This window comes from Rhincodon typus, chromosome 10 (assembly GCF_021869965.1).
Source record: "Rhincodon typus isolate 14 chromosome 10, sRhiTyp1.1, whole genome shotgun sequence".
NCBI classification, from domain to species: Eukaryota; Metazoa; Chordata; class Chondrichthyes; order Orectolobiformes; family Rhincodontidae; genus Rhincodon; species Rhincodon typus.
This window is the reverse complement of record NC_063341.1, coordinates 80,574,044-80,601,303: the sequence shown is the minus strand read 5'-3', so window position 1 is coordinate 80,601,303 and position 27,260 is coordinate 80,574,044. Positions and strand designations below refer to the sequence as shown.

Below are 27,260 nucleotides of genomic sequence, written 5' to 3'. Positions count from 1 at the left end.
ACGAACAACTTTTGTATTTTTTGTTAACCTGCGTCTCAAAAGAGAGGTAAATATGGCAATTTTATTAACTTTGATTAAATTTTGAACTGCTATGGAGGCTCGGGGATAGCAGAGCTTGATTTCCAATGCACTACCCCAGTGAGCTTTGACAAAGCTGGGGGGCTCATCCAGTATCGATTCTGAAACAAGGCAATGGGGACTTCAGGGTAGCATTGGGAGATGACACACATGAAGGAGAACACCAGCTGCTGGACTCCATTTAAAACGTAGCACTGGGGACATCAAAGAAAATCTTACAGGAGGCAGAACATAAGACCTTAAAACGTAGGAGCAGAAAGAAGTAGGCCATTCAGCCCATCAAGTCTGGTCCACCAGTCACTGAAATTATGGCTGGCTTGATAATCCTTAACACCACTTTTCTACCTTTTTTCCCCATAACCCTTGAATCCATGGCTGATTATTAATTTGTCTATCTCAGCCTTGAATATACTTAATGCCTTAGCCTCAATCGCCTTCTGTAGTAAAGAATTCCACAGATTCACTCCTTTCTGAGAGAAGAAATTCTATCTCATTTCTGTCTTCAATGTGCAATTCCTTATTCTGAGATGATGATCTCTGGTCCTAGATTCTCCCACAAGGGGAAACGTCCTTTCCACATTCATCCTGGCAAGTCTTCTCAGAATACTGTATTTTTGTGTAAGGTCACCCCTCAGTTTTCTAAACTCCAATGACCAGAGGCCCAAACCACTCAATCTCTCCTTATAAGACAGATCTAGCACCTCAAAACTGGGCATCCATGAGGGACTGTGGGCCATCAACAGCAGCAGAATTGTACTCCAGCACAATCTGTAACCTCATGGCCCAGCGTAACCCCACTCAACCATTACCATCAAGCCAGGGGATCACCCTAGTTCAATAGAGAGTGCAGGAGGGCATGCCAGGAGCAGCACCAGGCATACCTGAAGATGAGGTGTCAACCTGGTGAAGCCACCAAACAGGACTACTTGCACGCCAAACAGCGAAAGCAGCAAGAGATAGACAGAGCTAAGTGATCCCACAACCAACGGATCAGATCTAAGCTCTGCAGTCCTGCCACATCCAGTCGTGAATGGTGGGGTCAATTAAACAAATTACTGGAGGAGGAGGCTCCACAAATATCCCCATCCTCAATAATTGGGGAGAACAGTACATCAGTGCAAAAGATAAGGCTGAAGCGTTTGCAAATATCTTCAGCCAGAAGTGGATGATCCATCTTGGTCTTCTCCAGTGGTCCCCAGCATCACAGATACCAGTCTTCAGCCAATTCGATTCACTCTACACGATATCAAGAAATGGTTGGAGATACTGGATATGGCATATGGGCCCAGACAACATTCCAGCAATAGTACTGAAGACTCGTGCTCCATGACTTTGCGATCCCCTAGACACACTGTTCATAATGGCTAACCCACACATTATGGGCAATTTCTTTTCCTCTTACATGGCTAATACACCTAGCCTGCATATTTTTGGACTGTGGGTGCTCTGGTTTCCTCCTAGAAAAACCCCATGCAGACACGGGGAGACTGTACAAACTCAACACAGACAGTCACTTGAGCATGGAATCGAACCTGGGTCCCTGGTGCTGTGAGGTGACAATGCTAACCACTGAGCCACCATGCTGCCCTGCCTAAGGACTGTCCACCATCTACAAGGTACAAGTCAGGAGTGTGCAATTCAGTTCGTTTTTAATAATTAACATGCGTGTCTCAATGAAGTAGGTGGTACATTAAATTATATTTTGTTTAATTGTTTTTTGCAGTCTGGGTCACTGGACTCAAAATGTTAATTCTGTTTCTCTCTCCATGGATGCCGCCAGACCTACTTAGTTTCTCCAGCAATTTCTGTTTCTGTTTGTTTCAGATCTCCAACATCTGCAGTTCTTTTGTTTCATTTTAGGATTTATTTTGTTTTCTGTTATCAACCAATTTTCTATCCATTGCTGTACGCTATCCCCGATGCCATGAACTTTAATTTTATACATTGATGTCTTATGTGGGACTTTATCGAACGTATTCTGAAAGTCCAAATAAACATGTCTACTGGCTCTCCCTGATCAACTCTGCTAGTTACATCCCTGAAGAAATCCAATCGATTTGTCAAGCCTGATTTCCCCATTGTAAACCTGTGCTGACTGTGTAATCTCATCACTGTTTTCTGGATGCTCTATTAAATCTTTTATAATGAACTTTTATAATCGTTTATAGCCTCATGGCCCAACATATCCCCCACTCAACCATTACCATCAAGCCAGGGGATCAACCCTGGTCCAATGGAGAGTGCAGGAGGGCATGCCAGGAGCAGCACCAGGCTTCCCCATCACTGACATCAGGGTGACTAGCTTACAATAAATTTCTTTCTACCTCCCTTTTTGAATAGTGTTATATTAGCTGCCCTCCAATCTGTAGGAACTGTTCCAGAGTCTATAGAATCTTGGAAGATGACCACCAATGTATCAACTATTTCTAGAGCACTTCCTTAAGTACTCTCGGATATAGATTGTCAGGCTCTGGGGATGTTTCAGCCTTCAATCCCATCAATTCCCCAACACCATTTCCCTCATAATACGGCTTTTCCTTCAGGTGTTCCCTGTGTTTTCTGAATCCTTTGTTGTTCCCTTTCCTTTTGACTGGCCAGTAGCTAGCTAATTTCTAGCACTGAGTAAGACAGGTCTTTTACCTGCAACACAGGGGTGATTGAGGATAGTTCTTTGCCTGTGATCTTCACTTGCAAATACTCAAACCCAGGCTAGTGCACACAGGTACCTTATCCCACAAGCACACTCCAGGTGAGTTGAAAGCGATTTTTTAAAATTGCTGTCCTTTATCCTTCAATGGGAACTCACAAAATGTTAGCACAATTTGGGACACAATTTTCAGATTAGTGAAGATGGCACACCGTGCTACTACTAAGCTTCACTGCGGGAGGGAGTGGATACATGGGGATGTAGTGCCAATCAAGCAGGCTGCTTTGTGTTGGATGGTGTCGAGCTTCTTGTGTATTGTCAGGTCTGTACCCATCCAGGGCAAGTGGGGATCTATAAGATGCACTGCAGAAATTCACCAAGGTTCCTCAGACAACACCTTCCAAACCCACGACCACTTCCATCTAGAAAGACAAGGGCAGCAGATGCATGGGAACACCACCATCTCCAAGTTCCCCTCCAAGCCACTCACCATCCTGACTCGGAAATATATCGTCGTTCCTTCAGTGTCGCTGGGTCTTAATCTTGGAATTCCCTCCCTACAGCACATGGACTACAACAGTTCAAGAAGGCAGCATGGGGAAGCTCTGTACCCGTTTGAGCACCTGACAAAGACAGAATATTGTGGGATTCCTTTGTTCACAGCATTTCGACGGGAGGTGCTGAGTTGTGGTGACCCTATCACTGTGGACAGCCTGGTTTATGAAACTGCAGTGAGAGGGTGAGGCCAGGACCTGCAGTCTGTTAGGGTTAATCCCTCTTGCACGCTGCTCGAGTGGGAGATGCTGTACTCTCTGTGCTTGCCCTTGTTTTATCACAGTGTTACAGTCTTTAGCTTACACCTGTCCTGAGGATATCACACTGCACAATCCCTCCAGCTGACCCACAGCTGTTTGTTCAGAAGCTTCAGGAGTGTCAAAGAAAATACAAAAACAGAGTTCCTGGCCATTGTCATGCTGCTGTTGTGGGACCTTGCTGTGCACTTTCATCTATTCCATCATAACAACAACTACATTTCATACTGGACTTTGTTGTATCATGAGAAGGTGCTATAGAGATATAGGTCTTTCTTTCCACCGGGAGGCTGCTGGGTCAGCGAGGGGACTGATTCAGGGTCTATACAATCTGGGAAGGAGAATAAGCAATGGAGAGTGTTCAGGAGCAGGCTGATTGAATATTTTTGAAATGGGTCAGCTCCTTGGCGGGTCAGCTGGTTTGCAATGCAGAGTAACACCGATTGAAGAGGTCCAATTCCTGTCCTGGTGCAGGTTAGTGTAGCCCTGAGGAGCAGGGACCGTCAGGGTACACTCACTATCAGATCTCTCTCTCTCTCTCTCTCCAATCAGGGAGCAGTTGAGACTGCAGAAACTTTCATTCAAACCTTTATAGCTTTAAGATGTCCAAGCTCAGAAGAAGTGCTGAATCATGCAATCCAGTTGAAAGCTTTGAAAATTATTTTATTTTTATATAAACTTTTTTTTAGTAAAATACAGAAAGTGATTTGCTACAGGTGTAGCAATACAATGTAACTGTAAATCTCTGAGTGCGGTTTGATTTTCTCATCTAACTCAAATCATTCTACAATCAATTTATACACCAACAGACGACTGAAAAAGATTGCCATCTGTGTTCTTCATACATCTATATAAATAGGAATCCACTCAAGGTTTTATATGTTTTTGATCAAAACCTTTGATATTATTGATTTATTTATAAAGCTGGGATTGTACTGGTGAGAAATCCCTCTCACTGCTAATTTAGAGGAAGTTTATTGATTCATTGTAAACTCCTTACCGCCAGTTGTCACGAGGGCTGGATTTATTAGACCAGGTTCTGTGATTGCCCACCATACTTTGTCTGCACTGAGATTTCTCCAGTTTTAATTCAAACAGGTTTCTGCTAAGGTCCAGAAAAACTACTTTCTTAAAAAAGCAGAACTACCAAAGGTAGACAAGACTTGATTTTTATTCATGAAATTCTGTTACTATTTTCCAGGTCAATATTTACAAACGTTGCTCTGGAAATGAGGAAAGGCAGTATTTCCATTTGAATCTCAAGTGTCACAGATTATTGGATGGAGTCTGAATACCAATCAACCCTGAAAGTTAATGGATAACCAAACACTTTTCAAGTCTTACATAGATCAGGAAACAAATTCCAAGATGAAAACAGTCAGGGAAGGAATTGTAAAATCCAATTTTAACAAACAGTGAATATAGAATTTTGGGATGCAAGTGGATTGTTACTGACTTGTTGCTTACCAACTAGTTGGAATCACATGACCTAGACATATTATGGGCTATGCATGGCCTTTCATGTACAATGAGTTAAGTATTTTGTTTTAAGGGAGACAGCAGCCCAGACAAGCTTCTCCAGGCAGTACTTGGCTTTAATAAAAGGCATCTCAAATAGTCTATGGACCTCCTGTTCCAAATCACTGGAGAACCAATTTCTCTGCTTAAACTAAAGAGTTGGACAAGCAAAGCAGAGAGATTGAGTATTTGGAGGGAGCACAGTTAGAAGCCAGGGGAATGTGTTCCCAAACACAGATAGTGTAAAAATCAATGAAGTTCACTGGTAAGTTTGACCTTTATCAAATGCGGATTCATAAATTCTGGAAGTGCTTTTGACTCCATTTTACATCGTGGACATTTCAGAATCCAATGAAAACGTATAAATATAGCACCATAACACAGTGTCCTGCCCCTTCTGCAGAGTTAGTCTCCACAATCGGGCAAGTCATTGTAAAAGGAGACATCAGCAACATCCTGAACGAAGCTGACTGTTACAGGAGCAAACCGTTCACTACCAGTGTAGGTGGCCCTTGGAAAGGAATTATCCAATTGGCTCAGAGTTCCAATGATATTCATTTGGCCTCAGCCCAGCTCTCAGTTACATCTTAAAAGAGCAGCATCTGTTCACACAAGGACATTGCAGGAAAGAATACAGCTCATTCACAAGAGGCTAACATTTTATTTGGTTTCTTTTTAATTATTACAGTTTGCTTCTGATTTTCCAAAAAGAAAGTTAAATATGGCTCTTTAAAAAATGGCAGCCAGAGAGACACATGCAAGTTCTGAGAGTGGAAACAGATATAAATGGTATTTTACAATAAAATAATTACAGTTCATTAAAATACACCTTCGGAGCACCTTGGCAATGTGTGTGAGCACCTTGAGTAGTCAGTTACACCATTCTGCCACTCACTGTTGGGTGATGTCCTACCTCGAGGTTGGGGAAAAGCTCTTCCTTTGGCAGCTCCACACCATCGTAAGTTCCTCTGGGATCCCCATAATAGGTTTAAGTCATGTGATTCTGACCCCACAAGGGCATTTAATAATTTCTAGATAATAGTACATACATACACAGCGAGAGAGTGTTTACTCCATCCAGGATCAAAACTTGCACGTGTCTTGTAGTGGGTGCGATGAAGGTATTGGTTTGTCTCAGTCTCTTAGCCCAGGAAACAAACAGGACCCACCTCAAATCCAAACTTCTGGTTCATGTTGCCAAAGTCACTCACCAACAAGTCAATGATAGGAACTTGATCCACTTTTGGAGTGTTAATCTCGAGTACAGTCTTTTCTAAACCTTTCCGGAACTGAGAAAAGAACAACACAGATATTTACAGCACAGGGTAAAAGCTGAGCTGAACAATGACTAAAACCTTACACAGTCTTACAAGACCAATCAGATAACACTCACCATGCAACCATCTGTGATAGCTTTGATGTATGGATTATTATCATGTGACATCTCCTCATCGTTGGAGCCCAGGAATCGAAGTGCCTTGTCATAGCTGTCTGAGGCTGCATCATACCAGGCCACTGAGTTCTGACAGTTATAGGTGAGGTTCTGCCTTGCAGAGGCACTCAACAGCTTCAGGAATGTCATCTGCACCAAGTTGATCGGCTCACCCTGGGAATCCACATATGCAAGCTGTGAAAGGACCACAGAGACAAGAGTTTAAATTACACTTGGGAATGAGTGGAGTAAGGAAATCAACATTAAAACAAAACACACAACTCTCATTCGCTCTGCTCTGTTACAGTGAACTGTCTAATTTCAAGCTACAGCTTCAATCGGCCAATAAACAATGAGAACAACACAAGTGATTTCTGACAAGTAAAACTGACCAGTTTGCCTCTCTTGAACTCACTGAACCAGGAGCCAGGGGTTTCCTTGGGCCATGGGGAGATTCGAACCTGCAATGTAAAGAACAGAGATCAGATTACATGAACAAGCCTCATTGATTCAGGTCGGGAAATTAAACAGTGATGTTAGGAGAAAGATTCCATTCTGTGATACTTACAGAGAAATATAGAAAATAGGAACAGGAGTAGGCCATTCAGCCGTTTGAGCCTGCTTCACCATTCAATATAATCATGGCTGATCATCCAACTCAGTTCCCTGTACCTGCTTTCTCCCCATTTACTTTGATCCCTTTGGGCCCAAGTGCTATATCCAGCTCCTTCTTGAAATCATACAAATTTTTGGCCTCATCTGCTCTCCATGGGAGTGAATTCTACAGGCTCACCACTCCCTGGGGGAAGAAATTTCTCTTCGTCTCAGTCCTAAATGGTTTACCTTGTATCCTTAGGTTGTGACCCCTGGCTCTGGCTCCCCAGTCATTGGCAACATCTCTCCTTTGTTAATCCTGTCTAGTCCTGTGAGAATTTTATAGGTTTCTACGAGATCTCCAATCATCCTTCTAGACTGCAGTGAATATCATCTTAACTGATTCAACCTCACCTCATAAGTCAGGCCTACCATCCCAGGAATCAATTTGGTAAACCTTCACTGTACTCCCTCAATAGCAAGAGCATCTTTGCTCAGATAAGGAGATCAAAATTGCACACAGAATTCCAGGAGCGGCCTTCCCAAAGCCCTGTATAATTGCAGCAAGACATCTTTACTCCTGTACTCGAACCCTCTCACTATGAAAGCCAACTACCATTTAAGACCATAAGGAATAGGAACAGCAGGAGGCCATTTGGCCTCTCAAGCCTGTTTAGACATTCAATAGGACCATGGCTGATCCGAGATTCCTCATTCCTTCTCCGTTCCCTGTAACACTTGATTCCTGACAGATCAAGAATCTGTACCTCAGCCTTAAGTATACACAAAGACTCTGTCCCCACAGCTCTCTGTGGCAAGGAGTTCCAAAGACTGACAACCCTCTGGGAGAAGAGATTCCTCCCCATCTCAGTCTAAATTGAAGCCTGTTTATTCTGAGACTACGTCCCCTGATCTTAGACTCTCCCATGAGGAGAAACAGCTACTCAACATTTATCCTGTCAAGCCCTTTAAGTATCCTATAGGATAAAATGGAAAATCCCTGTGGAAAATTGATGCACAGAGAGATCTGGATGTTCAGGTCCATTGTACCCTGAAGGTGGCAACGCAGGTCAATAGAGTGGTCAAGAAGGCATATGGCATGCTTTCATTCATCGGACGGGGTATTGAGTACAAGAGTTGGCAGGTCATGTTACAGTTGTATGGGACTTTGGTTCGACCACATTTGGAATACTGCGTACAGTTCTGGTCACCACATTACCAAAAGTGGATGCTTTGGAGAGGGTGCAGAGGAGGTTCACCAGGATGTTGCCTGGTATGGACGGCGCTAGCTATGAAGAGAGGTTGAGTAGATTAGGATTATTTACATTAGAAAGACGGAGGTTGAGGGGGAACCTGAGTGAGGTCTACAAAATCATGAGAGGTATAGACAGGGTGGATAGCAAGAAGCTTTTTCCCAGAGTGGGGGACTCAATTACTAGGGGTCACAATTTCAAGGTGAGAGGGGAAAAGTTTAAGGGAGATATGCGTGGAAAATTCTTTACGCAGAGGGTGGTGGGTGCCTGGAACGCGTTGCCAGTGGAGGTGGTAGAGGCGGGCACGATAGCGTCATTTAAGATGTATCTAGACAGATACATGAATGGGCAGGGAGCAGAGGGATACAGATCCTTGGAAAATAGGCGACAGATTTAGATAGAGGATCTGGATCGGTGCAGGCTTGGAGGGCCGAAGGGCCTGTTCCTGTGCTGTAATTTTCTTTGTTCTTTGTTCTATGGGTTTCACCTCTTATTAAACTCCAGTGAGTCGAGACCCAACCTGTTTAGCCTTTGCTCATAAGACTATCCCTCCAGATCAAGGATCATCCCAGTGAACCTTCTCTGAACTGCCTCCAATAAAATAATATCGTTCCTTACGTATGGGGACCAAAACTGTTCACAGTGCTCCAGATGTGGTCTCACCAGCACCTTATACAGCTGCAGTAAGACTTCCTTACTCTTGTACTCCAACCCCCTTGAAATAAGGTCCAACATTCCATTAGTCTTCCTGATTCCCTGCTGCACCTGGGTGCTAGCTTTCTGTGTTTGTGCATATGTTACCCCAAGTCTCTTTCATTGCAACTCTCCACAGTTTTTCTCCATTTAAATAATATTCACTTTATTTGTTCTCCCTTCCAAAGCTGAACAATTTCACATTTTCCCACATTTTACCTTTTGCCTTCTTTACCGCCTGCTGCACCTGCACACTTGCTTTCAGCGGCTGGTGAGTGAGGACATCCAGGTGTCGGCAAACGTTCCTTTTTCTCAATTTACCGCCATTCAAATAATAATCCACTCTCCTGTTTGTACTCCCAAATGGATACCCTCACATTGATCTACATTATACTGCATCTACCATGCATTTGCCCACTCACTCAGCCTGTCTGAATTGCACTGCAACATCTCTGCATCCTCCCACCCAGATTTATGTCATCTGCAGGTTTGGAGACATTACATTTAATTCCCTCATCCAAGCTGAGGTCCAAGTACTGATCCCTGCAGTCCCCCACCAGTCACTCTGTCAGTCAGATAAAGACCCATCTATTCCTTCTCTTTGCTTCCTGTCCACCAATCAGTTCTCTATCCCAGGCCAGTACACAACCACAATCCCATGCATTTTAATTTTACACACTAATTTCTTGTGGGGACTTTGTTAAAAGCCTTCTGAAAGTCCAAATAAACCACATCCACTGGCTCCCCTGATCAACTTTATGAGTTACATCCTTGAAGAATTCCAGTTGATTTTTCATTCCTGATTTCCCTCCCCTCAATCCATGCTGACCCTGACCAATCCTGTCATTTTCCAAATGTTAATTCTCTTTTTTTAATAGACTTTAGTATTTTCCCAATACTGATATCAGAGTGAATGGTCTATAATTCCCGGTTTTCTCTCTGCCTCCCTTTTTAAATTTGGAGGCTACACTTCCCATCTGCCACTTTATAGGAAATGTTTCAGAGAATCTTGGAAAATGACCATCAATGCATCCATTAATTTTCAGACCACTTCCTTAAGTATCTGGGATGTAGATTATCAGATTTATTCTTTAATCTAATGTTCTGATTCAGTAATTTCACTGAATCACAGAATTTTTATGGTGCAGGAGGCGGCCATTTGGCCTATTGTGCCCTTATGTGGTCTGGCCCGATCATCTCGTGCTAATCTCCTGCCTTTTCCCCATATTCTTGCTCACCATTGGTATCCACAAAAACCATCCAATGCCCTCCTGAACGCCTCTGTTGAACCTATCTCCACCACATTTCCAGGCAGCGTTCCGGACCCTACTCACTGAGTCAAAAAGTCTTTTCCCATAATCACCCTTGCTTCATTTGCTTTAAATGTATTCCCTCTGGATCTTGTTTTTTTTTTTAACAAGTGGGAACAGCTTTTCCTTGTCTACTTTATCCAGCTTGCTAATGATTATGAAAGCCTCTATCTAATCTCCTCTCAGCCTTCTTCTCTCCAAGGAAAAGAATCTCAACTTCTTCATTTTATCTTCATAACTGAAGATTCCCATTCCTGGAACTATTCTTGTTCTCTGCATTTCTCTGTAATGTTTTTGCATCTTTCCTATAATGTAGTACCCAGAGCTGCACACAATACTCCAGCTGAGTAACATGTACCTTATACATATTCAACATCACCTGCCTGCTCTTGTACTCTATGCCTCTACTATTAAAGGTGAGAACATTGTTTGCAATTCTCTAATTTTCTGGCACCTCCCTGTGCTCAGAGAAGACTGAAAGATTTTGGCCAGTGCCTCTGCAAATTCTCCCCTCACTTCCCTCAAAATCTTTCGATGCATCTCAGACAGTTAGGGGCGGCACGGTGGCTCAGTGGTTAGTACTGCTGCTTCACAGCACCAGGGACCCGGGTTAAATTCCACCCTTGGGTGACTGTCTGTGTGGAGTTTGCACATTCTCCCCATGTCTGCGTGGATTTGCTCCGGTTTCCTTCCAAAATCCAAAGATGTGCAGGCTAGGGTGGATTGGCCATGCTAAATTGCCCATAGTGTCCAGGGATGTGTAGATTAGGTGGATTAGTGATGGGAAATGCAGGTTTATGGGGACACAGTAGGGACGGTGAGATAACCTTTGAAGGATCGGAATGGACTTGTTGCGCCGAATGGCCTGTTTTCACACTATAGGGATTCTATCAGTTCTGGTGACTTGTCAAGGTTGAGTGCCAACAATCTATCCAAGACTTTTTTCTCATTAATTTTAATCTCTTCTTGCGATAGAGTTTCTTACAGACAGATGCGGAGTATTCATTTAACACCTCAGCCATGACCTGTGCCCTTGCTTGGTCTCTGATCAGCCCAACTCCTCCTTTAACCACCCTCTTACTGTTTGTATGCATATTGAAGATTTTGGAATTTCCCTTCATGTTAGAACATAGAACATAGAACATAGAACAGTACAGCACAGTACAGGCCCTTCAGCCCATGACGTTGTGCCGAACTTTTACCCTAAACCTAAGGTCTATCTAACCTCCACCCCTACCTTATACTATCATCCATATGCCTATCTAATAGCCGCTTAAATGCCCCTAATGAGGCCGACTCCACTACCCTCTCCAGCAATGCATTCCACGTCCCGACCACTCTCTGAGTAAAGAACCTACCTCTGACGTCTCTCCTACATCTACCTCCACTCACTTTAAAACTATGCCCCCTCGTAATAGCTACCTCCACCCTAGGAAAAATTCTCTGGCTGTCCACTCTATCTATACCTCTGATCATTTTGTACACTTCTATCAAGTCACCTCTCATCCTTCATCGTTCTAAAGAGAAAAGCCCTAGCTCTCTCAACCTATCCTCATAAGACCTTCCCTCCATTCCAGGCAACGTCCTGGTAAATCTCCTCTGCACCTTTTCCAACGCTTCCACATCTTTCCTGTAATGAGGCGACCTGAACTGGACACAATACTCCAGATGTGGCCGAACCAGGCTTTTGTATAGCTGGAGCATAACTTCACGGCTCTTGAACTCAATCCCTTTATTAGCTGCCAGTCTTTTCTCATAATTCTGTCTGTTTCTCCCATCGGTTTTTTCACATGCCTCTCGGATATTCCCATTGATTCAAATTTGTATTTAATGCTGTAATCCCATCATAGAGGTTGATTTGTGGCTGGTCATTGTCAGCTGTGGATTTTTTTAAAAAGTTCATTAACGGGATGAGGACATCGCTGACCAGGCAGCATTTATTGCCCATCCCTAATTGCCCAGAGAGCAGCTGAGAGTCAACCACATTCCTATGGGTCTGGAGTCACATGTAGGCCAGACCAGGTAAAGTTGGCAGATTTCCTTCCCTGAAGGACATTAGTGAATGAGATGGGTTTTTACAACAATCAGCAATGAATTCATGGTCATCATCAGAATCTTAAATTCCAGATTCTTTATTGAATTCAAATTCCACCATTTACCATGGCAGGATTTGAACCTGGGTCTCCAGAACATGAGCTGAGTTTCTGGATTTCTAGTCTGGCTATAATACCATTCGGCCATTGGCTCCCCTTGAGTTCAGTGAGATATATAGAGTCCTGGGGGTTGATGTAGGTTGGATTTTAAAAGATGGCTACACATATTGAAATTGCAGGGAGCACAGTAATGGGATGTTCGAGCTTCATAAAAGGAGGCATTGAGCAGGGATCTGATTGTTAGGGCACAGTGAAAGGATTATGTCCTGCTCGTAGTCACTATCCCAATGTGCTGGAACCACTCTCTGGTTCCATGAAGCTCTTTGAAAGAGCTAATATGGATGGAATAGGCTGAACAGCCTGCTCCTTGACTGGTGGTTTGCGTGAAATAATAAAATACTCACTCCGTCAGATTTTCTGTCAGGATAGATACAGGTCTCGCCTCCACTGGTGAAGTTACAGTACACCTTGAAGGAATCTCCATGGCAACCTTGATTTGGATCAATCCAATATTCACCTGTTGGGGTGCAGTGACAAAAAGACACATCCTTATATTGCAAGACTGATTCTACTCACTCCAGACAGCCTCTTCAGTGACAAATCCAGAAACATACAGCAAGTCCAATACACACAACATCCAATTTCAAGCATTGAAACAGGCCATTCAGCCCATCTGCCCCAAGCTTGGGTTTCTGTTGCCCCCCTCCCCACCAAGACTCCTCCCAGCCCCTTGTCATTTCACCCTGTCAGCAGATCCTTCGATTCCATACCCCTCGTATCCACAATATTCCCTTCCCCACTCCCGGTGGGGATGAGTCCCACATTCTCGGGCCTCCCCACCTCCTCCCCATGGGAGTGAGTCCCACATTTTCCTCCAACTTGGCAGTGAGAGCCACAATTTCTCTCCACCCTCTGGGTGAAGAAGATTTTCCTGAATTCCTGATTTTAAGATGGTCCCTAACAAATCCAATCACAGCTTCTCAATTTAAACTTCCCCACATTCCACGCCATCCACCCTTTCAATCCCCTTTTTAATTTAAAAGGCCACTCAATCCTCTTTACACAATTCTAAACAAAACTAACCCATCTTTTTCCTGATTGTAACCTTTTAGCTCGGTGACACAGAAACATTGGAGATAAGAGCAGGAGGAGGTCACTTGGCCCTTCGAGACTGCTCTGCCATTCCTTCCACCGCTACCCACTGTCTCCTATGACTAAGCCAGTTCTTTATCCATCTTACCAGCTCACCCCTGATACCATGTGACTTCACTTTTTGGAACTTACAGGGCGTGGTGTTCCCATGCATCTGCTGACCTTGTCCTTCGAGATGGAAGTGGTCATGGGTTTGGAAGGTGCTGTCTGAGGATCTTTGGTGAATTTCTGCAGTGCATCTTGTAGATAGTACACACTGCCGCTACTGAACATCAGTAGTGGAAGGAGTGGGTGTTTGTGGAAGTTGTACTAATCCAACAGGCTGTTTTGTCCTGGATGGTGTCAAGCTTCTTGAGTGTTGTTGGAGCTGCACCCATCCAGGCAAGTGGGGAGTATTCCATCGCACTCCTGACTTGTGCCTTGTCGAGGGTGGATAGGCTTTACTCATCAATTTATCATATTTGAGCTGTTTAGAAGTCAGTGCGAAGAAAGTTGCAAAAATAGTAGACTGTGGGGGTGTCAGTGAGGAAGATATCTGATAAGGCTGTCAAAGACATGAGTTTAGAGAACCCATATTCAGTAACGGTTAGCAGTTTATTTTAAGGGTTCTGGGGAGATAGTAACCGGAAAAGAATCCGTCCTAGTAAATGAACAACTTGCTGAAAGGAAAGCAATTATAGCCATGCTGGCTGAGCAAACACTTTAGAAATAAATATAGGGGTCCATGTACACTGAGGTATGAGTATCTGTAAGGGTTATTGCTGGGGTGAAGAGGATGAGTTTCTTTCTGATGTTTATAATGAGTTTATTCCAAATATTATTGTTTAGTGTGAAATAGATCAGGTCTTTTTCCTCTTTTTTTTTGTCCGGAGTGTGGGTATTGCTGTTCATCCTCATTGCCGTAGAACAGGGTGACTTGCTAGGCCATTTCAGAGAGGGTTTAAGAGTAAACCACAGTGCTGTGGGTTGGGAGTCACATGTCAGCTAGACCAGGGAAAAATTTCCTTCCCCAAAAGGGCTTTAGAAAACTGAATGAGTTTTTAATGACAGCTGTTACATGTTCCACATTAGATTAGCTTCTAATATCCTGTTTCTCTTGTATTCAAATGTTGGTAGCTGTCTTGACTATGCCCCAAGAACATTAGACTGGCTCTGGATAACCAGTCATATTATCACTATGCCACTCCAACCTGTTTTTGTAAAGTCACATTTTGTAAAATTACATTGGCAGCCTCTTGGGAATATATTCAGAGACTGACCTCCATAGGAACCAAAAATTGTCAAAGTAAAGGTAATGGCCCATCAAGGTGGGTTTCCCATTGGGACTGGACTTGTTCAGTGTGACCACAGGCTCAGAACAACCCTAACACTTATTGGTGGAGGTGAGGCTGGAGGGGAGAAGGCTCATGGTGGAGAAGAGTAGAGCTTGTCGGGTGGAGTAAACGGCTCCCTAATCCAAAGATCCAGATAATGTTCTGGGAACCCAGGTTCAAATTGCACTACGGCAGAATTTGAATTCAATAACAGGTCTGCTCTTAAGAGTCTAATGATGACTGTGTACCTGTTGTTGGGGAAAAACCCATCTGGGTCACTAATGGTTGACATGTGACCCCAAACCTACAGCACTGGGGTTTACTCTTAACCCTGCTCTGAAATGGTCCTGTTCTAGGGCAATGAGGATGAACAGCAATATCCATACCCTAGAGGAAAAAGCCATGAACTATATAACACCACACAGGAATATTTGGAATAACCAATTATTTAGTAGAACCTTACATGTCCTCTGAGCAATTAGGGATGGGTACCATGCTAAATTGATAAACATATGGATGGTGATGGAATAGTTTAGGTTAGATGGGCTTCAGATTGGTTTCACAGGTCGGCGCAACATCAAGGGCCGAAGGGCCTGTACTGCGCTGTAATGTTCTATGTAATCAAGGCTTTAAGACTGAGAGGACAGAGTTGAGTTAGGAAAATGGAACCAAATGGATTGAAAGAGTTAAGCATCAGTCATACAGCACAGAATATGCCCTTCAACCCATCAAGTCTGTGCTGACTCTTCTCTTTAGGCCTTTATATTAAGAGGTAGATGAGTCACCATCTAATGGACTGAAGGGTGGGAGTTGCTGAATGGCCTCCTCCTGTCCCTGTGACTGTTGGACTAAACTCAGGATGGGGTGGTGGGGTGTTGGAGGGTCTTCTCATCTCCATGAATGGTTGCACAGGCTCAAAGGGCTGAATAGCATGTGTGTGTGTGTCTTGAATGGTCCTGCACAATGAAAGGGCTGAATGGCCTGTACCTACCGTCTGGGAAGTCTGGATGAGACAGCTGCAAGTCCTTGCAGGTGCGGCCGGGATTGTTGTGTGTTCCCATTGGGTTCTTCATTCGATCAACTTCCATTTTCAAGGTGTCGAGGGAGCCAAAGATGTCCTCCATTCCATTGGTGTAATCCAGGATGTGGTCTGCTTCATCAGCCTGGATCCCATCAGAAGATCTCCGTGTTTTCTTCGGAGTTCGGATTGGCAATGGCTGAATGACCTCACCAGGGGGGCCCTCGAATTAACAAACGGAGTAATGAGACAACCTCACAAACTCTCCTCCGAATGAAACAATCCCAATGCCAGGATCGATGTGCAGCCGGAAAGGGCAGTGGATTCAATAATAACTTCAAAAGGGAATTGGGGAAACGCAGGAGGGGCAGGTTATAGGGAAAGAGTAAAGGGGAGTGAGATTAAGGGGAGTGAGATTAATTGAACAGACCTTTCGAGGAGCTGGCACAGAGAATGGCCTCTTTCTGTGCAAGATGTTGGAGTGAGAGTGAGAATCACACAGGGCAACTGCCTTGCCTGGTGTTCCTTTTGCCAGTCCATTCAATGAAGAGGTGAACCAGCTCTTGACTCTGACCCTGCATTGGATCTTCTCATTCAATGTTTTGGACAAACAGGTTAACACGACCTTGTAGAGACTATCCCTCCCAATTATGGTCATTGTGGTCATGTCAAAACTGACAGCTTGCAGCATCTCTTGAACCAAAGGGGAGGCATTAGCCCAGTGGTATTATCACTAGATTATTAATCCAGAAACTCTGCTAATGTTCTGGGGTCTTGGGTTCGAACCTCACCATGACAGATGGTGGAATTTGAATTCTTTTAAAAAACCTGGAATTAACAGACTACTGGTAACTGTAAAACCATTGTCAATTGTCAGAAAAGCCCATCTGGTTCACTAATTTCCTTCAGGGAAGACCTACATGTGACTCCAGACCCACAGCAATGTGGTTGACTCTCAACTGCCCTCTGAAATGGAATAGGAAGCCCCTCAGATGGACCAATCACTACAAATTCTCAATGAAATGAAACTGGATAGATCACCTGGCATCGACCTCGGTACTGGAAAAGACAACGACAGAAACAGCCCTGTCAACCCTGCAAAGTCCTCCTCACTAACATCTGGGGGTTAGTGCCAACATTGGGAGAGCAACAGCCTGACATAGTCATACTCACAGAATCATACCTTACAGACAACGTCCCAGACACCACCATCACCATCCCTGGGTATGTCCTGTACCACCAGCAGGACAGACACAGCCGAGGGGGCGACATAGTGGGATACAGTCGGGAGGGTGTTGCTCTGGGAGTCCTCAACATTGACTCTGGACCCCCATGAAGTCTCATGGCTTCAGGTTAAACATGGGCAAGGAAACCTCCTGCTGATTACCACATACTGTCCTCCCTCAGCTGATGAACCAGTATTCCTACATGCTGAACAACATTTAGAGAAAACACTGAGGATGGGAAGGGCACAAAATGTACTCTGGGTGGGGATTTCAATGCCCACCACCAACAGTGGCTCAGCAGCAGTACTACTGATCGAGCTGGTCGGGTCCTAAAGGACATAGCTGCTAGACTGAGTCTGCGGCAGGTGGTGAGGGGACCAACAAGAGGGAAAAACATACTTGACCTCATCCTTACCAATCTGCCAGCTGCAGTTACATCTGTCCAGGACAGTATCGGTAAGAGTGACCATCGCATAGTCCTTGTGGAGACAAAGTCCTGCCTTCACATTGAGAACAACCTCCATTGCGTTGTGTGGCACTATCACCGTGCTAAATGGGACAGACTTCGCACAGATCTAGCAACTCAAGGATGGGCATCCATGAGGTGCCATGAGCCATCAACAGCAGCAGAATTATACCCCAGCACAATCTGTAACCTCATGGCCCGGCATATCCCCCACTCAACCATTACCATCAAGCCAGGGAATCAACCCTGGTTCAATAGAGAGTGCAGGAGGGTATGCCAGGAGCGGCACCAGGCATACCTGAAGATGAGGTACCAACCTGGTGAAGCCACCAAACAGGACGACTTGCACGCCAAACAGTGAAAGCAGCAAGTGATAGACAGAGCTAAGCGATCCCACAACCAACGGATCAGATCTAAGCTCTGCAGTCCTGCCACATCCAGTCGTGAATGGTGGTGGACAATTAAACAACTCACTGGAGGAGGACGTTCCACAAATATCCCCATCCTCAACGATGGAAGAGCCCAGTACATCAGTGCAAAAGATAAGGCTGAAGCATTCACAGCAATCTTCAGCCAGAAGTGCCGAGTGGATGATCCACCTTGGCCTCCTCCAGTGGTCCCCAGCATCACAGATACCAGTCTTCGGCCAATTCGATTTACTCCACATGATATCAAGAAACAGTGGAGGCACTGGATACTGTAAAGGCTACAGGTCCTGACAACTTTCTGACAATTGGGGAGGTGATGGCCAAGTGGTATTATCACTGGACTATTAATCCAGATACCCAAATAATGTTCTGGGGACCTGGGCTTGAATCCTGCCACAGCAGATGGTGGAATTGGAATTCAATAAAAATCTGGAATTAAGAGTCTAATGATGACCATGAATCCATTGATTGTCGGAAAAACCCATCTGGTTCACTAATGTCCCTTAGGAAAGGAAACTGCCATCCTTACCTGGTCTGGCCTACGTGTGACTCCAGACCCACAGCAGTGTGGTTGACTCTGAACTGCCCTCTGGGCAATTAGGGATGGACAATAAATGCTGCCTAGCCAGCAATGCCCACATCCCATGAATGAATAAAGAAAATAAAATAGTACTGAAGACTTGTGCTCCAGAACTTGCCGTTCCCCTAGCCTAGCTGTTCCAGTACAGTTACAACACAGGTATCTACCCGACAATGTGGAAAATTGCCCAAGTATGTCCTGTACACAAAAAGCAGGACAAATCCAACCCGGCCAATTACCGCCCCATCAGTCTCCTCTCGATCATCAGGAAAGTGATGGAAGGTGTCACTAACAGCACTATCACACAGCACCTGCTCAGCAACGCCCAGTTTGGGTTCCGTCAGGGCCACTCAGCTCCTGATCTCATTACAGCCTTGGTTCAAACATGGACAAAAAAGCTGAATTCCAGAGGTGAGGTGAGAGTGACAGCCCTTGATATCAAGGCTGCGTTCAACTGAGTGTGGCATCAAGGAGCCCTGGCAAAACTGGAATCAATGGGTAACAGGGGGCAAACGCTCCGGTGGTTGGAATCATACTTGACACATAGGAAGATGGTCGTGGTTGTTGGCGGTCAATCATCTCAGCTCCAGGATATCTCTCCAGGAGTTCCTTAGGGTAGTGTCCTCGGCCCAACCATCTTCAGCTGCTTCATCAATGACCTTCCCTCCATCGTAAGATCAGAAGTGGGGATGTTCACTGATGATTGCACAATGTTCAGCACCATTCGTGACTCCTCAGATACTGAAGCAGTCCATGTTCACATCCAACAAGATCTGGACAATATCCAGGTTTGGGCTGACAAGTGGCAAGTAACATTCACGCCACACAAATGCCAGGCTATGACCATCACCAGTAAGAGACAATCTAACCACCGCCCGTTTACATTCAATGGTGTTACCGTCACTGAATCCCCCACTATCAACATCCTGGGGGTTATCATTGACCTGAAACTCAACTGGACTAACCACATAAACACAGTGGCTACAAGAGCAGGTCAGAAGCTGGGAATACTGTGGTGAGTAACTCACCTCCTGACTCCCCAAAGCCTGTCTGCCATCTACAAGGCACAAGTCAGGAGTGTGATGGGATATTCCCCACTTACCTGGATGGGTGCAGCCCCAACAATACTCAAGAAGCTTGACACCATCCAAGACAAAGCAGCTCGCTTGATTGGCACCACATCCACAAGCATCCACTCCCTCCACCACCGACGCTCAATAGCAGCAGTGTGTACAATCTACAAGATGCACTGCAGAAATTCACCAAAGATCCTCACATAGCACCTTCCAAACCCACGGCCACTTCCATCTAGAAGGACAAGGGCATCAGACACATGAGAACACCACACCCTGCAATTTCCCCTCCAAGTCACTCACCATCCTGACTTGGCAATATATCACTGTTCCTTCAGTGTTGATGGATCAAATTCCTGGAATTCCATCCCTAAGGACATTGTGGGTCAACCCACAGCACATGGACTGCAGCGATTCAAGAAGGCAGCTCACACCCCCACCTTTTCAAGGGGCAACTAGTGATGGGCAATAAATGCTGGGCCTAGCCAGTGACACCCACATCCCACAAATGAATTAGTAAAAAACACGGTACCTTGTTCACTTCTGAGGGCAGTAAAGAGTCACCCACATTACCATGTGTGTTTGAAGTCACATATAGGCCTGACCGGGTCAGGTCTGCAGCTTGCTTCCCTCTGAAGGGCAGTACTGACTCAGAAGGGTTTTTAAACAACAATACCACTGCTTTACTGAGACAGCACGGACTGGGGTTTAGGGGTCAACGTATTTCCCAGTCACACAACACCAGGTTTTAGTCCAACAGACATCATAATTCCCAGCATATTGTCTTGGCTCTTAACCTGGGGTCTGTCCAATTTTCACCTCAAGAGGCTTTAAATTTCAAAAGGACAAAATAGATATTGCATTTTGGAATTTCTAGTTAAAGATTTGAGGGCAGGCTGGGCTGAGAAATTGTGTTAATTTGATAGATTAAAACATTACGAATCAGTGCTTAACAAAAATGATTGTATTTTCTGGCATTGGTTTGTAAACAGTTAGCAGTAGGGACTGAGTTCCAGGCAATTTAAAATTGATCAAATTTCTTCATTACAGCAGAGATCACACATTACACTATTTCACTGTCTTTGACAAGCTTTGGGATGGCTTGAGACTCTGACAGGCACCATGGAAATGCAGGTCCTTTCTTTCACTTCTTGCTGAGTAAACTTCTGGATCAACCTTTCAGCAAATCATTTCCCAGAGTTTGCCCTTTACTTACAGGAGGCCCAGGAGGCCCGACCAAACCCGTGTCTCCTTTCTGCCCAGCAGGACCCTGAAAACAAGGACAAACACTTAGCAACACAAGGCACTGTGTAGAAAATACACACAATTAAACACAGGCAGCCTCACAGTCTTAGAAGGACCCTGTGGACTATTAACAATGTCAGAGAGACACAGGAATGGAGGTCCCAGCCCCCATTATGTACTGGTTGGGGGAAATCGGGGAGCTCGGATGGGGAGAGAACTCTATCTCAGCATGGCTGAATGAATGGAGCAGTCAATTTAAACAGTTCCTATTTAGAATGTTGCATGAGATTTAACCTTCATCGTGGGATTCCCCAACTACTGGAGATAAATACTCTTGTAATGTGAATAAGGTCTGTTTATGCATCATTATCTAAAGTATTTTTTAAATGCCCTGCTCTTGAAATCCTCAAAAAACACAGAAGAGACAGACTGAATTAATCAAACAGCTTCTGCTGGACTGCTTTAATTGACAGGCCACCTGGTATTGGTTAGGAAAGGACAATACCATCTGTAGCTTCAATCAAGTTCCTTGTTGACATTGCCCTGAGGGATATTGGATCATTATGAATGTTTGATTATGTTTCAAAGGCTGCAATTATCTGAACAGAAAATTCTGAGTTCACATCTTGATTGACAATTTAAAGAGGCTATTAAAAGATTAGCTGTCTTTGCTGTGGGGCCTAAATGGACTGTTGTTTGTTATTATAACAGATCAACCAGCAGATCAGATCAGATCTAGGAACTATTGAGTGTATACCAGTAAGAACTGTATTAGATTGTTCAGAGTATGGTTTGTTCAACTGCTCACATCTCTACTGTGTCCCTGAGGGACAGGAGATCAATAGTTATGGAAGTGCTCATAGGTGGACATGAAAACGTCTTGGAGAATTGGTGGGGATGAAGGCGAGATGGCTTTAACTAGGACTAAGATCCAGAGATCCCCAGCGAGGTTATGAGTAGCCAGCTGGACACTCTCTTGCCCCAGGGATACACAACAATTACTCACAGGCTCTCACCCCTATCCCGTCTCTGCCTTTCCAAGGCAAACATTCCTCCATTGGATAGTAACACCTGAGGCAGATTTTCAGAGCTGAACTAACTACGTCAGTTGGAAGCATGACTTTGAAGAGAAAAGTGAGGAACAAACTGGGTCATTACTTACTGTTGAACCTTTTGATCCTTTTGGACCAAGTGGACCCTGTGATCAAACAAAGAATTCAGAAACTTCACCACTGATGGTTCACAAACTCAGAGCAACAATTTAATTCATGTTCAAGAACAAATTACACAACACATAACACTCAGCAATTTGTCCCAATCTGCAGAGAAGGTTCCAGAAGCAATGAAAAAAAAACACCCTGATTCCCAATGTTAGAATTACTTTGAATTCTCCATCAGGAAAAAAGGCTATTTGGCCCATCTGACCTATGCTAGGCTTTCTATCCCTCTCGCAGCCCCATGTCATCTCACACTGTCAGCACACCCTTCAGTTCCTAATCCCCCCCCCACCGTGTGTTTATCCAGCTTCCCCCTCAGTATTCCCTTCCCTCCTCTACCTGTGGGAATGAGTCCCACAATTCCCCCCACCCCCAACTCCTTGTGGGAATGAGTCCCACATTACACCCGCTCCCCCCCACTGTCCCCAGCACCGTGGGAGTGACTCCCACATTCCCCCAGGGACTGGGAAGGAAGAGGTTTTCTCCGGAATCCCCGCTGGGATTTATTAGAGACTGTCTGATATTGATGGCCCTGAGTTTTGGCCTCCCCCACACCATGGGGGCTGGGGGAAGGGGGTGGGGTGTGGTGGCTCAATGGCTCCAGGTCATTAGAACCTCTCCTTCAAACCAAACTCTTTGCTGTTTTCTCCTGCGGGTTTGGAATATCCAACGTCACATTTCTCTCTTGGAGACCATGAGTCTCACCCAGCCTCAGGGACGGCTCTTCAATCCTCAACACTGTCACTCAGTGGCTGTGTCTCTGCACAATGGTTTCAATTTACTCTGTTTTTCACTTACAGGTAAACCGGGGGGTCCAGGGGGGCCAAGAGGTCCAGACGATCCAGTAATGCCCTGTGGAGAGATCAGCACAAACACTCAGCAACAGAACTGAGCTTCACTTCAAAACCAAAACTGAAAGGTTTCATTCGAAACTTCTCCACATTAATTCTTCTTTCTAAACCCCCTGGCCCTCACCCTCCCAATGCCACACTGTCATAGGGTCAGTACTGAGGGAGTGCTGCACTGTCGGAGGGTCAGTACTGAGGGAGTGCTGCACTGTCAGAGGGTCAGTACTGAGGGAGTGCCGCACTGTCGGTGGGTCAGTGCTGAGGTAGTGCCGCACTGTCGGTGGGTCAGTGCTGAGGGAGTGCCGCACTGTCGGAGGGTCAGTGCTGAGGGAGTGCCGCACTGTCAGAGGGTCAGTACTGAGGGATTGCCACACTGTCGGTGGGTCAGTGCTGAGGTAGTGCTGCACTGTCGGTGGGTCAGTGCTGAGGTAGTGCTGCACTGTCGGTGGGTCAGTGCTGAGGGAGTGCCGCACTGTCGGAGGGTCAGTACTGAGGGAGTGCCGGACTGTCAGAGGGTCAGCACCGAGGGAGTGCCGGACTGTCAGAGGGTCAGCACCGAGGGAATCGTATTCTTGATGTCCCTGCTTCTGACTGAATCTTAGTTCAGTTACTCCAACTGGAATTTCTTTTGAATGACCTTGCAGTGCTCTCATTGGACGAACACGTTCACGCTACTAATTGTGGGATCTTGCTCTGCAGATGTTACCTGCAGTGAATACATTATCGCACTGATCACAATTCAGCAGCGTTTCTGTGTAGTGTTTAGACACATGCTGGAAGAGTGAACTGGTGTTATTAAAGAAGGCAGGAGTTTCTTTCTGAAAGCACCATCAGGATTGTGTTTGTGTGGGAGAGATTACGACCTCTCTTTGAAAGTACAGCTGCTTGGGATTCGCTTACAATGTCGCCTTTCACTCCAGGAGCTCCCTGCAGTCCCGGAAGTCCTCTGTCTCCCTTTTCACCCTGTTCTCCTGGGGGTCCAATCAATCCAATCAGTCCTGGGTGACCCTGCAAACAAGGAGAAGTCATTTTAACATCAGCAACTGTTTAAACAGGAACCCCACTGGTAACACAGCAGCAGTTTTCAGCTAAAACTGATCCTGTTTTAGTATCAACTCAAACTCAAGATTTCAGAGTCACAGGTGACAGCTACAGATTAGCAGCTTCGAACTCACTCACCTTCTCACCTTTACTACCTGGAACCCCCTTCAATCCAGGCAAACCAGGTGGACCCTATAGTCAGAAGGAGAAACATCAGATTACAATCAGAAACAGAATCAATCACATCATAAACCACTCTGAGTAAATGGAGCTTTACTCTGCATCTAACCCCGTGCTGTCCCTACCCTGGGAGTGTTTGATAGGGGACAGAGTAAAGGGAGTTTTACTCTGTATCTAATGCCGTGCACCCCTGTCCTGGGATTGTCTTGCTATGATTGTTTAAATCTGAAACTTTCCATTATACAAATATTCAGAGAATGAGCATCCAACTCCTCCTAATTTTGAGTTAAAAGTGAAGCAGAGTGAGCTGGAGTTTGCATGAACCCAGGCTTGTGGAGGTAGCATCCCTCTCACTCTGGCCCCTTGAACCAGATTCCCATTGCTCCAGGAACGGAGGCTTTACCTTCAGCAGCCTACGCCAATGCCTGGAATTGCCTCCCTACCCACGTCACTCCCCCTATAAGATGTTCCTTAAAGTCCCGTCTTTGACCAGGCCTCTGGTCACATGTCCTGACATTTCATTCCAAGTTCTGTGGTAGGTATCAGTCTGGCTTTGTGATGCACTTGGGATATTACTTTACAAATTGTTATTGTTGTTTTATGTGGAATCTGCTGATTCAGTGAGTCATGTCATTCTGTATCCTCTCTCTAAGTGCTTTACACAACAACACCAACAACACACACCATTCACTTACAATTGGTCCTGGGGGTCCATCTTGACCAGGTGGTCCAGGGAGACCTTGTTCACCCTGCAAAGCAGATAAATGGTCAGTTTTTGTCAAATTATTCCCTGCCATTTATATAGATTATCAGAAGCCAATTAAACAGTGAGATCACTGTGATTTCCAGGTGTACTTACAACAGGCCCGGGAATTCCTCGCAACCCCTCGGGGCCTGATTTTCCTGGAGGTCCCTGAGGGCCGACTGGGCCAGTTTTTCCGGGAGGCCCCTCTGCTCCTGGTTCACCCTGAGGCCCAACAAAAACAGTCAATATTCAGCAATGCAGCCCACTTTATTGTCAATGCATCACACTGTCCAGAGGTTTCTAAAGTCTAATTGATTTCAGGGCAATGTATTTTTATTTCCCTCACAACTTGCCTTGTGCCTTGTAGATGGTGGACAGGTTTTGGGGAGCCAGGAGGCGAGTTATTCGCTGCAGGATTCCTAGCCTCTGACCTGCTGTTGTAGCCACTGTGTTCATGTGGCAAGTCCAGTTGAGTTTCTGGTCATTGGCATATTACTGTTACTCTTGAGTTGACATCATGTTACGTTACTGAACACTTGGGTTTCCAGTTATGACAACTTTGGTCAATAGGCCAAGGAGAGCGATGATCTGAATATTTTTCAATGGTTAGACTGTCCCTTTGGAGAGCCAGGGCAATGCTCACGAACAATGTCCTGTTACGTCAGATCAATTCTGTCATCTCCATCGTGTTGGCTCCATTGTAACAAGAAAAGGGTTTAACATTGACCCTCTTGAAACATGAGAAATTTCAAAATCTAAATGTTCAAAATCACAGAGAATTTGACAAGAACTCATTGAGAGAGATGGATCATTCTGATTGGGAGGTTATGTGATGAGGACCCCCCTCCTCCCTCAAACCCTGAGCGGTCAGCTTTGGGAACCACTGATCCAAAGTGTCCTCTTCCTCCTGAACTTGGTGTAATCTCCACACTTCACATCTTCAGTCAGTTTTTGCAGCACACAAACAGGCCACTCAGCCCATCTGCTCCATGTGGGATTTCTGCTGCCCCCAGCCTCATCACCTTACCCTGTCAGCAAACCTTTCAATTCCATTGCCCCTAGTATGTTTATCCAGCTTCCCCCTCATTGTATCCACAGTATTCCAATCGCCCCCTCCCTGTGGGAGTGAATCCCACATACCCCCCCGCCCCCCCCTGCCACCGCCCAGCTCCCCACTGCCCCCCCTCCCCTGTGGGAGTGAGTCCCACATTCCCCACTCCCTGTGGGAGTGAATCCCACATTCCACCCCGCCCCCTCCCTGTGGGAGCGAGTCCCACATTCCCCACTCCCTGTGGGAGTGACTCCCACATTCGCCCCCCTCCCTGTGGGAGTGACTCCCACATTTCCCCTTCTCCCTGGAGAAGTGGTTTCTCCTGAATTCCCATCGGGATTTATTTGGGATTCTTTGATATTGATGGCTCTGCGGGGGGTTGGGAATGTCTTCTCTCCCTCTGCCCAGTGAACCCTCTCGTTATTTTGAAGGGCTCTTGCAGATCTCAGTCAGTTTACGCCTTCTAATGATTTTCGGAAGCTGACTAGGAGAAGCGTAAATTTGTAGCTCCAGGTGACGGACTGGGGGAGTGGGATCATCAGATTGCTCTGTGAGGAACTGACATGACTTTGATAGGCTGAGTGGTCTCTTGCTATTTGTAAATGACCCTGCCCCAGCCTGTTGAACCACCCTGGTAATATTCTGTCTCCTTACCATTTCTCTGAATATGCAGCAAATATGGATGATGCCTGTGCATTGCAAGGGGTTCTGTTTGAGACCAGAGTGTGTGTAATGTCCCCCATAACCGGCTCAGTGAAGTGTGTCCAGTTAGTTGGAGATAAAGTCCCATTCAGCATCTTCTCCTTCAACCCATTGATCAGTTCAGAGTGAGATCAGTATGGATGGAGGGAGGGTGTGACTGTCTCAGTATCCAGAAGGATTATAGCATGAAGCAGTCACTGTTTATTCATTGACTGATTAAACAAGCCACCCTCAGCAAATGATACCAGACTGCAGCTTAACGACCAATCAGCAGTGACTTTCAGTGGTGAGCACAGGTCAGCAGTAAACCTTCTACATTGGCCAGGGGCTCAATGTGACCTCTCAATGTCAGAAATCTTCACGTGTACTACCACTGGGACGACTCATCATTCACCGCGAATCATTCATCGCGTAACTTTAAACTGTCATCAAACCTGGAACAAAACCAGATACATCCTCGACCAACTGTCACCGGGGAATAACCA

The 27,260-nt window shown here is 45.4% G+C and overlaps 1 protein-coding gene across 1 annotated transcript in view; it reads right to left on the bottom strand.

Moving 5' to 3' along the window:
- Window positions 1–4,295: 4,295 nt before the first annotated feature.
- Window positions 4,296–27,260, bottom strand: part of LOC109919558 (collagen alpha-1(XI) chain-like) — a 71,624-nt gene continuing 48,659 nt past the window's right edge. Inside the window, exons 8-19 of the mRNA XM_048601576.1 lie at window positions 25,137–25,244; window positions 24,973–25,026; window positions 24,236–24,289; window positions 23,957–24,064; window positions 23,007–23,060; window positions 22,154–22,189; window positions 20,963–21,016; window positions 15,947–16,196; window positions 12,895–13,007; window positions 6,880–6,948; window positions 6,449–6,682; window positions 4,296–6,344 (exon numbers count right to left, since the gene is read on the bottom strand). Coding sequence (XP_048457533.1) covers window positions 6,198–6,344; window positions 6,449–6,682; window positions 6,880–6,948; window positions 12,895–13,007; window positions 15,947–16,196; window positions 20,963–21,016; window positions 22,154–22,189; window positions 23,007–23,060; window positions 23,957–24,064; window positions 24,236–24,289; window positions 24,973–25,026; window positions 25,137–25,244 — 1,281 coding nt within the window. The 3' untranslated portion in view covers window positions 4,296–6,197. The remainder of the gene's footprint in view (window positions 6,345–6,448; window positions 6,683–6,879; window positions 6,949–12,894; window positions 13,008–15,946; window positions 16,197–20,962; window positions 21,017–22,153; window positions 22,190–23,006; window positions 23,061–23,956; window positions 24,065–24,235; window positions 24,290–24,972; window positions 25,027–25,136; window positions 25,245–27,260) is intronic.